The sequence below is a fragment of the Pinus tabuliformis genome, chromosome 2_2 (assembly GCF_031772625.1).
Source record: "Pinus tabuliformis cultivar Carrire ecotype Pingquan chromosome 2_2, CPIR1, whole genome shotgun sequence".
Taxonomy (NCBI): Eukaryota; Viridiplantae; Streptophyta; class Pinopsida; order Pinales; family Pinaceae; genus Pinus; species Pinus tabuliformis.
Window position 1 is genome coordinate 1,147,113,384 of NC_142300.1, and position 11,689 is coordinate 1,147,125,072.

The 11,689-nt window shown below is 34.5% G+C and overlaps 1 protein-coding gene across 1 annotated transcript; it reads right to left on the minus strand.

Moving 5' to 3' along the window:
• Nucleotides 1–1,722: 1,722 nt before the first annotated feature.
• On the minus strand, nucleotides 1,723–5,593 carry LOC149197457 (uncharacterized). The gene is made up of 7 exons (XM_089405843.1): nucleotides 4,313–5,593; nucleotides 3,795–3,866; nucleotides 3,458–3,522; nucleotides 3,056–3,203; nucleotides 2,761–2,841; nucleotides 2,459–2,545; nucleotides 1,723–2,198 (listed from the first exon to the last, which is right to left on the minus strand). The coding sequence occupies exons 1-7, from the start codon at nucleotides 4,607–4,609 to the stop codon at nucleotides 2,106–2,108; spliced, it is 843 nt and encodes a 280-aa protein (XP_089261969.1). The 5' UTR covers nucleotides 4,610–5,593; the 3' UTR covers nucleotides 1,723–2,105.
• Nucleotides 5,594–11,689: the final 6,096 nt, after the last annotated feature.

The window sequence follows — 11,689 nt, forward strand, 5'->3', positions numbered from 1 at the left end:
TCCTGAATCTCATTATGAACTTTCATGGCGATATGTTCAATCTCATCATGAACATTCATGGAAAAATATCGATGCAGTAGACCTACCTATGAAGCAATTGTTATGTAACATAAAAAGCATTCATAGCCCCGCACTGCCCACATTTACTTAGAGATTTTTATGGGCTTTTTTGAGTTTACTGAGGTAATCATTATAATTTATAAGCGCATAGTCTAATTAATAGATGAAATTATGTTTTTTCCAACATTTTTCTGCGCAATTTTGTTCAAAATCTAGTAGAGGTTTTTAAAAATCATGAGTTTAAATTGTTTAATCTACAAAAATCAAGTGTCTCATGGGTTTTTTTAAGATGCTGAATCTATATATACATTCAAAATTGCATTTAAACAATAAGAAACCACAATCTTACTGAAAATTGTATTACCAGATTCCAACTAAAAAATTATTTCGTCTTGGTTAGACTATTCCATTTATATAGGTACTTGGTTTTAATAATAAAGCACATTATACCCACTCTAAACAACCATGTATAATCCAAAATTTTGCCATTACACCCATGTTAAAATCAAGGACGTTTAGTGTTGAGTTTGTATATTTAGCCATTGATGCCAAGTCAAAACCTATGTCCAATGACAAGACTGCTACAAGTTACAGATACCTCCATCGAACCAGATAAATTTCCATCATTCGACTTCAGGCCATATAATATATATTGTCATGTAATCTTGTCATTTATAAGGGTATTTATAAGGGTATTTGGTTTTAATAGTGAAGCGCATTATTCATTATGCCCAGTATAAACAACCATGTACAAACCAAAAAATTTCTATTACATCCATGGTAAAATCAAGGACATTTAGTGTTCAGTTTGTATATTTAGCCATTCATGCCAAGTCCAAACCTATGTCTAAAACCTTCATTGAACGAGATAAATTTCCATTTTTCAACTTCAAGCTATATAATAAATATTGGCATGTAATCTAAACGCTTTGTTTGACTTGGTCTTGAATCCATTACGGCAAAGCTCATCATCTCACTTGCAGAAATTGAACTTAGGCGAGGAGAATAACAATTGTTCTTCTTAACTACCCTAGATAAACCCAATTGACAAACTTGATATCAACCTATGTAAATGAATAAGTTATTTAAACACTTTCAAAGGCACAAATGTTCACTGAGATATAGGTGCACAAAACAGTTGTTCAGATGTAGAGGGCACTAAAACTCTTTCGGACGCATGAATGATCCATTTACATATAGGTGCACAAAACACTTGTACGGTGACAAAACTCTTCTTGGCTCAAATTAACATTGACTGTAAAAGCCCAACTTATAAGTTTTTTGCCCCTACAATTGAAAGAGCCGCCTCTTGTCTGAACAAATGAAATGCAGTATTAAACAAGGCAAACACAAACTGATACCCTCTGAAAGTCTTTTGCATCTGGACTTCTTTAAACTAGCAAGGAAATATAAACTTACAGTCAAGAAGATGCAAACAATTGCAACATACACCCATTTCCATACTTAAGTCCAAAGTTTACCTTACAAATTGTTTCATATGTACCTTCATAATAATAATTTCATAAAGGATTCAAGCATTTATGCATCTTGACAATTTGAAAAAAACAATTATCTACTTTCATAATAAAGATTTCTTGAAAGTTTTAAAGCGGTTAGGCATATTGATTAATAACAGAAAACAAACAACTGCTCACAAAAGAGTTGGGAAAATAGCTTCTCAGCTGATATATACAAAGAAATACATCCTTAGCTTTTCCTTTTACTTTCATGGTGACCTTTACATTGAGTCAACTCTTTACTAACGGGAATGAACACTCATTTATGCTTTCCCAACTAGACCTGCAATGGCAACTCTCTTCCTATTCATAGGGACCTTTAAATTTAGATCCCCAATGATACATGTATTGATAGGTTTAACAAAAGAAAGATCTGCATCTTTTATCCATGGCTCCAGAATTCGCAAACTTATCAGAGCCAAGCTGGACATTATTCTTGCAAAAGACAAACATTATTCGAAACCAAATTCCTTAAGGATAGCCACCCCAGGTTTTTCACTCTTTAAGCCATTAACGACCAGGTGAGGCTCAAGAAGCTGATGCAACTCCTGCAAATCTCAAGCCTCGAGCCCGACGTGCTTGCATAAGAAAAGCCACTTCAGCTGCTGTCATTACTGCCTCCTGCAGTACAGCACATGTAGCATTATAAACTAAATAAAACAGAAACCTTAGAAAAGTTATGTGAATATTATATATCAGGCTGTAAAATAAGATGCCAAGTATCAATCTTAGCACAGTGAATACTAAAAAAAAGAGATTACCAATTACTAAACAGATTATCATCTTTAGTTCTCCAAAATAAGTTCCTCTTCATGTAAGCAAGATTTCCCATCAAAAATATTTAAAAGCAGCCATTTATTTTCAGTACATGCTTGGAGTACCTGTCTCTGTCTTCGATTCTGTATAATATTCATTGCCCGTGCCATAATGTAGCATGGCAAAAGGAATCCAGCAGTTCTTAAGAGGAGCTGAAAAGGAAAATACTTGAAAATCAGAAGAGCAAACAAAGAAAACCAATTATGTCTGTGGACTTGCAAAAAGTGGTTGGCTGAGTCTTTCACCAAAGACAACCATTTGACAAACTGGTAGTTTAAAACATCATACGTTACAATTGAACAGAATCATGACCATCTTCCAGTTGAAAATAATGATGTCAACCAATGCTTCTAAGTAAGAAAATTACTGTGAAGAATGTTGAAACATCCTCATCTCCTCCAGCACTAGCTATGGCTAGGGCGTGACGTAGAAGTAAAAGGGCCATGAACTGCCACAGAACAAGTATAATGAATTTAACAGTTATTCCATCAAAGACATACTTACAGAAAGTAGTCTATCATGTGTACACGCTTCAAATTAGAAAGCTACCATACTAACAAAACTAAAAAATTACTAATAATTAGAACCATAATCAGTAGAATTGATATGCAACAATGATTGATTTTCAAGAATCAAAAGATTTTAGAAACGAACTGGCTTACAATTAAAGCTGCAGACCGGCAACATGCAGCACCACTTGAATTGCCTGCTGTGTATTCATCATATTCAGCTTCCAAAAGGCGGTGTTCTGCTGCAGCCATAGCTATCACACGAGGATCATCCAGGTCCAACTGAGATCCCCAGTTTCCACTGATTTAGGAGATCACCGAGAAATTAGAATGGGAAAGAATCCATAAGTTTTAAAGGACATAGTTCTAAATATTCCATGTGAAAGTACAGTATCAAAAGCAGATATTTCATTGATATAAACTCTAATGATCCATCTATGCTTTATTGGAAAAAAAAAAAAAACAATAATAATTTATCAGTCAAAACAGAAAAGTTAATTGCAACCTGAAAACACTTGCAGAGGAGAAAGCCTAGCTTGTAGGCCAAATTGTTACCTGATATCAATGGCAATGCCACCAGAATGAGGACGCTGAGGTGCTGTATACCCATGTTTGTAAGTCTGTAGTTTCAGAATAACAAATGTACATTTCTTAGTTAACGCTATACCAACATAGTCCTCTCAGTGTGAATTTTAAGGGTCCCCTTCAAAATTAGATGAGGAAGCAAAATTGTTACATGCAAACCAAAAGTCTAGAGCAAGTTCTAAAAGAACAGTATATCAAGTTTAAAAGTAATATCAGCCATTCTTTAAGATTTCCATGCACATTGGCATTATGCAAGTTACAAAGGCATTCACCAGAAAATGTAAAATATATGACCAAATGGGTTCACCTGTTGGCAGATCTCACAAGTAGTGTCTCCTTTCTCATTGCACCATCGTTGCACACATTTGCGATGAGCATACTGCAAAATGCAAAACACAGGGCGCACTAAGGTTACATCAATAAGCAGGTCAAGACTTCACAATCATTAAAAGGCTCAGTTTATCAAAATTCAGAACCCAAATACATATAAGATGATACACCCAAATAGGTCAGAACACGGCTTAACAAAGGAACAGATGATTCTTTGCCAAATGATTCAAAAGCAGCTGTATCGACCAAACACTAGGATCCTATTAAGCAGAACGTAATCCCAAATATTTCGTTATATAAAATTAGAAGACAGATTCCCTAACCTTGCTAAAAAGCTGCAACAACTGTTGAAGTTAACAAAGTCCTAATACGCGACCAGGAAAATCATTGAAGAATTATAGAATTGATGTGTTCAAACTTCCTATTAATTTGAACCAGTGGCCAGAGCAGACAAAAAGTGTACCAAAACAGAGATTGTCAAGCATATATACGTACCTTCATACTGCCGCTACAGGCGCAAGGTATCTCCATCCTTCTGTCCTCATCCTCCTCCTGGCAAATACGACATTCCACAAATTCTCCTTTCTCTCCACCAGAACTATCAATTTGCTTGGATGTACTGCTTTGGCATGAAGATAACCCATGTTGGAAATGGGATGATGTATTTACAGAGTTCACCCCATCTTGCTTAACATGGTTAGATGGTGTTGAAGTAATATTGGCAGTATTTGCAGATTCAAAGGTGGAAGCAGTTATCAAACGGTCAACATACAGGACCAGATGATCACCCATTCTTAAGAAACGTAAAGATTAAGGGATGATGAAGACTAAGGTCTGTGAAGTCTAAGCTCTTAACCGATAATCCAAATTCTATGTAACATGAAATTTGGTTTGCTTCCCAACCGCGATAAAATGCAAATGGCCAAACCAAAGGACAATACCCAATTCTAAAATCCCTCCATACACAATACCCCTCTGAAATATCTTCAACACTTTCAAATGAACCAGACAAACCTCTGAAAACCCTTCAATACTTGTTAAGCAACAGCACCCAATTTTTTAATACCTTGCAGGGCCAATGTCCGACTCAGAATTCCCTCAAGCGGAGTACAAGGCATCACGAAGAAGGCCCACCCATAAAATCGCTACAGCAAACTGAATAGAGTTCCAGAAAACCCACTTCTGAAATCTGACCTTATCTCATTCTTTCAGAACATCTAATGATAATGCTCAGAATTCCTAAACCCACTTTTGAAATCTGACATTATCTCATTATTTAGAACATCTGATCATAATGTTCAGAATTCTCCTATTCACGCATTTTACGCTTCAGAGGACCCCCAACATCCAACAAAAAAGGCCACCAACAGATTATCCAACCGCACATGCAGAGGGATTCATATCCAAATTGTGATAAAGGAGCCCCAAACATCCCAATAAATACTTACGAGTCTATGACCTCTTCATACATTACACTAAATATTTGTTTTTCCATAATCTTTCCTAGGGCCACCAGACTGGAGACTGGGCCATAACTCCCCTTGGGTTCAGTCAAACTTGTCACGCATCCGAAGCCAACTCTCTCTAAACAAGCTCAACTAATTACGGCGGACCAATGAATAATGGCAGAAAACCCATTAGTTTATATTTAGACTCAGAGATTTCTTAGGTTTGTATACTTATTCTGGATAGCAATTCGTAATTGGAAATTGGAATCACCATTCTATAGTTATCGGAAAAGATAGAATAACATATCTAAATATGACCTCTGCAGAAAGTGGAGTATCTGCTTTTCGCATTCTTTATGTTGCGCCAACCATGCTTTTGTTTAAAAAATAAACTGAGTTGGAGTAAAATTACGAAAGTTTCAACTTTTCACTGGTCACCGGTGTTTGTTGAGAGCCAGTCTCCGGTAAAAATTGACCGCATTCCTTCCAACTTATTATTAGATAAATAAATACTTATTATTAGATAAATAAATTTTAAATGTAATTTTAATGTAAATGTATATTTTTACAATTAATTTGATCTTAGGTTTGGAACAATAAAATGTAAATGTATATTTTTACAATTAATTTGATCTTAGGTTTGGGTCAATTTTATTGTTGAAGGGACAAACTATTCGTTCGCCAATAAAATTATCAATATTGTGAAACTCATATGTTTTTTTTAATATTTTAATACTCTAAGATATCTCCCCTCTTAAATCTCTCTAAATCTCTCTCATAAAATTTAAACTTAAGTCTCGAGAAAACTAAACTTCACACAAACCCTATATATATATTAATTTAAACTCAAGCATGGAAAATGTCAACTTTTTTCAAATACTTAAAATATATAAAATTAATAAATAAATAAATAATTTAATGGAATATAATTCAAATTAGAATTGTGATTTTCAATATTTTTTTTTATTAATTAAAGTAATCCATTTATAATTCTAATGAGTTAAATTTGTTATTTACTTATTGCTATAACTTTTTTTTTATTTTTAATAATGAATTAAATTAAATTTGTTCTTTACTAGTATTATAATTTTTTTTTTTTAATAATGAATTAAATTTGTTATTTATTTTATTAATAACAACTTCTAGAGAAAATTACATAAAAAAATATTCTTTATCGACGCGTTTCGAACTACTAAGTGTGGTTTATCTTCAGGATAAGATGAGGAACTAGATCTGGGCAATGAAATAAATAGATGTAGAGAGTTGCTAACTAGTCGTTAGTGAGTACCGACTAGTTTCACTAAGGACTAGCCCTTAGTGAGTAACGACTAGTTTCACTAAGGACTAGCCCTTAGTGAGTAACGACTAGTTTCACTAAGGACTAGCCCAGTGAGAAACTAGTTTGACTGAGGGCAGAGAAAAGTTTGAATTAGAAAAGTTTAAGTTAAATCAATTATATATATATATATATATATATATATATATATTCTAAAATGTTATAATAAAATATTTAACCCTTTTTAAGCTTAAAAATATTATTTCAAATTAAAATTAAATTAAAAGGATCATTAAAATGATAGATCACATTAAAAAAAATATTATAAGAGGTTAAAATAAAATAATTAATATTATGTTTAATCCTTTATAACATTAATAAATATTATAATATTAATATCTTATTTCAATTTCCAAATATTAATTAAAAAAAAAATTAAAAATATATATATAAGAGGGTACTAATAATAATAAAAAAGGTTTATCAATAAGGTCAAAATATATAAATAAATTTAAAGAGAATTGTTATTAAAAAGAAAAGATTAATTATAAGTTTATTTTATTCTTTTCATTTTTATTTTGACATTTATTGCATTGGAAAACAAGGAAGAAATAATTTTACAAAATAAAAATACATTAATAAAATTATTACCTCAAATTTAAAATTTTGATTAATTATAATTTTAGACGAATGTTTTTCAGATTAATCACATGAAGGGAGAGTTTACCTAGTTCCTTGCTCCTGCTTATTCTTTATATTGGAGAAACTTCCTTATATTGGAGAAACTGGTCGATCAATTAACTACAGGATCCATGAGCAGGCTGCAGACATTAGACACAAGCATGCAGAGAAATCCAAGCACCATGTATGTATTGAGGATTCCAGAGTCATTGTTAGGGTTGACCATTTGAAATTGAAAGGCGTGCTAGAAATCTCACAGAGACAATGGATGGAAACTAAGTAAAAGTTACGATGGATGAAAACTAAGTAAAAGTTGGATTCCAACTCTCTCCTTATAATCCTCTTGTCTCTCTCCTTCGTCCCCCCCCCCCCCTCCCCTTTTTCTTGATATTTTTTATCTTATTTAGCATAATTATAATAATTCTCAAGCTTCTAGGTTCTCTATTTTAAATTAATTCCCTCCTCTCCTTTTCTAGATATATTGTTACCATATATTATCCCTTTTCTTTATTCATATTCTAACTCTATTTTAACATAATTAATCTATACTATTAAACTCTTAATTGCTTCTGTAGCATATAATATTCTGTTTATATCTCTTAACTCCTCGTTGCTTCATTATCATATCTCTCCATTTTCGTTTCTCTTTATAGTATATAATAATTTAGATCTAAACCTCACTAGTATTTAATATTCTTATAATTTCCTAATAAATGTCGTTAGTAATATTTATAGGTTATTCTTAACCATCTTCTTAATGTGGAGTATTCTTAACAATACTAATTTATAACTAAATTTATAATAATAAATATTTACTAATTTATAACTAAAATTTATAATAAATAATTCCTATCCTGTGTAGCATATTTGAATCTTACTCTTAACCTTATAACCTGATTATTAATTATATATAACAACTATTTTTATCTTATTATTATATAATCTCCCATCCTCTTTTTATTAAGAACTTATTTTAACTTTCTTAACAACTTATTACTATTATTACTAATTTTCAATAACTAAAATATTAATAACTCATAACTAAAATTATAATATTAAATAATTTATGACTAAAATTAGAATATTAAATAATTCCATTCGACCTTTTTTGAATTTTTTTTTTACCTATTCAACTAATCTCCAAGGGCTAGTTTCCAACGGCTAGTTTTCAATGGCTAGTTTTTTCAATTGTTGACCCTGGACTATGATGCATCCATGCTATTTATTCTTAATGATTGTATGATTTTTTTCACCTTGTCCTGAGGATTAACAGTTGAAAATAGCGACAAGAAATGCTAAAAATAGCACTGCTATAAATAGCATTTCGGGATACATTCCAATTTTAGTTAGTCCCTGAACTAAAATTGAGAATTAAAATTCGAATTTGATCTTAGCAGTTGTTTGTAAAATAATTAATTAATTCATCTTGAATTAATTAGTTGTAGAAAATCAAACATGAAGTTTATGTGAAGACATGCAACAGTTTCCCCTTTGATTGAGGAAGTTATCCCTTGATTAAGGAGATCATGATGAGTTGTACTTTGAGTTGTAATTAGTTAGCTCAGTTATCTGAGTTAAGTCCAGTTAGATCAGTTCCAACAGTTTGTGGAACTGATTGTGAGTTCAGTTAGTTAATGCATGCATGCATGTAACTATTGCACTTCAGATAACTTAATATTCTCTCATAAATAACTCATGCATGTCAGTTCAGTCAGAGACCCAGTTGAGATCAAATGATGGGACGGTGTACTATTAGTTGCAGGAATATTCCATTGAGGATATCTCTTGCATGCAAAAGGAATTCATTCCTTGGAGATTGCGCAATTACTTTTGACTTTGATGAGTTGTGTGAGAGGAAAATTCACACAGACGGCAGCATTGGACCCCAAGAGAAACTGCGCAAGGAAATAGAAGGCCTTGAGGGCTAAGGGAAGGCATATGTTGTGTCTATTCAGTCCATGAGTTGTATTGAAGGATTGTACTGAGAGTTGGATAGCTTGTGAGTTAAAGCTTTGTGTAATCCAGACATATTTCCACTTGTATGATAATACAGAGATCGGGGTTTTTAGCTGAGGCTTTCCCTAGAGTATTCTTCTATGTTCATGTGTGATTCCTTTCTCATTCTCAGTTATATGTGTTCTAATTTATCTTGCTCAAAATCGATTAAGTTTCCGCAAGTTTGTTGTAGAAGTAGATCTAGTATTTTGCTTTAGTATATTACATAATCTGTTGATCTACAGTGAGAATTTCTACATGGTATCAGTGCAAAGGTGATCAAAGCGAAGAACAGTATACAAAGAAGGGAGAAGTTCGAAGTTTGAAGTTCCTAATTATAGAAATTGAATTCTTATCACATCTCAAATTTCACCAATGGCGTTCAATAGTTTAAGACTTGAGTATGCCCTTGATGGCAGCTCGAATTATATAGCTTGGAAGGATCGCATGGAAGTAGTATTAGAGGACAATGGTTTGAAGGACTTCATTGATCAAGAAGTCCCCAAGCCAGTAGCAACTAATGCTACAGAATTGGCGGAATGGAAGAAATGTGTGGCTAAAGCGAGAAGAATCCTTCTGGAGGGAGTTCGAGACCACATAGTCTCGAGTCTCCATGGGAAGGAGACGCCGTTTCAATGTCTATATCAGAACAACAGCGATCAGAGGAAGCTGGCACTAAAAGACAAGCTTCGGAAAACCAAGTGTGAAAAGGGCAACACGATCTCTACATATCTAGACAAGTTCACCACCTGCAAGGATGAGCTTGGAAGTGTAGGGATCATGACTGTCGATGATGACATGGTGAGTCTTGCTCTCCTCGGTCTTCCTAAGAGCTGGCATAGCTACCAAGACTCGGTAAATGGAAGAGAGAAAATGCTAGATTGGGAACGACTTTGGTCGGATTAGATGCAGGAGGAGATAAGAAGAAGCACCAGAGCTGGATCTTCATCAAGATGATGAAGAAAATCTAGCCTTAGTGAGTAAGGTGAGGAAAGGGAAAGGGAAGGCATCCCATTCCAAATCCAGTTCTTCCCATGGTGGGGAGAAGATTGACAAATCAAAAGTGAGATGCTTTCATTGTCATGATGTGGGCCATTATGCTACGAATTGTCCACAGAAGAAATCCAAGAAGGGATCCTCGAAGGGATCAGATGGTGAGGCATTGGCCTCACAGTTCAAATTGGATTTCTCCTTCATCACATGCATGGTTTCATACATGGTGGGATGTGTTTGGTACCTGGACAGTGGAGCTTCATTCCACATGACCGGCGACGTGAATATTTTCAGTACCTTGGAGGAGAAGGATCTCCAGATGCGGATCGAGATGGGCGATGATGGAAAGTACCGTTTTTCAAGTGAAGGTACAGTTGTGTTTCAGAGGGAGCATGGAGCTCCCCTCACCCTGACTGATGTAAAGTATGTACCAAGTCTGAAGAAGAATCTTGTGTCTATCGTTATGCTAGAAGACAAAGGCTATGATGTAGTCTTTAGTAAAGGAAAGGTATTCCTGAGGCATATCGGCACTGGACAAACCAAGAGGATTGGGATTCGAGTTAAGAATCTCTACAACCTGGAGGTAGACGACTGTGTTGCATTGAGTTCCAAAGCAGAGTTGGTGCAAAGCCAAGATGTTGGTGAGCTCTGGCATAGAAGATTTAGCCACTTGCACCATGGGGCCTTGAAGATCATGCAACAGATTTCTATCGGACTTCCCAAGGGAAAACTAGAGCAGATGGATACATGCAACGGTTGTACCTTGGGTAAGTATGCAAAATCTTCCTTTTAGGATCGAGACAGTAGAGCTGAAGCAATCCTGGAGAGATTTCACAAAGATGTGTGTGGACCATTCTCTACAGCCTCCACCACTAAACAAAGGTACTGTGTTATTTTTGTTGATGATTTTTCTCGTAGATGTTGGATCTACTTTATGCAGAAGTGTTGGCATTATGATTCTAGTTTGGCACTATGGTACAGGTGTTGTACTTGATGGCAACTCACTCAAGTGGCAGATCTCTATTCAGGAACTCAAAATCATAGAAAATAAGATACCCGCAGGTGATCCTAAGAGAAGCTGCGAACCCGCAGGTACGCCGACCAAGAAGCGCGGACATACCCGCAGGTGCTCCGTTCAGAAGGTGCGGACCCTAGTTCACTCACTCCAATGCAGAAAAGCGCGCACACATGGTAATTCTTATGTTTGGCCCTTGGTATTTAGCCCGTCGATCATGATCCTATGGTTTTGGTCCGTGGTATAAGATCTAAATTATTGAACCCCGGTTTGGATCCCTTGTATTGGTTTACGTTGGTTTTTCCCCATGGTTTGAATAAGGGCTTGCCTATAAAAAGGAAAGGAGATCTCTTGGCTAGACACTTGTGAAAAATTTGAATATCTTAAGATCTGAAATTTTGGGTAATCGATTTAAAAAGCTAGATCTAAATCAAAGTGAAATCTGTAAAGTGTAAGGCGGATCT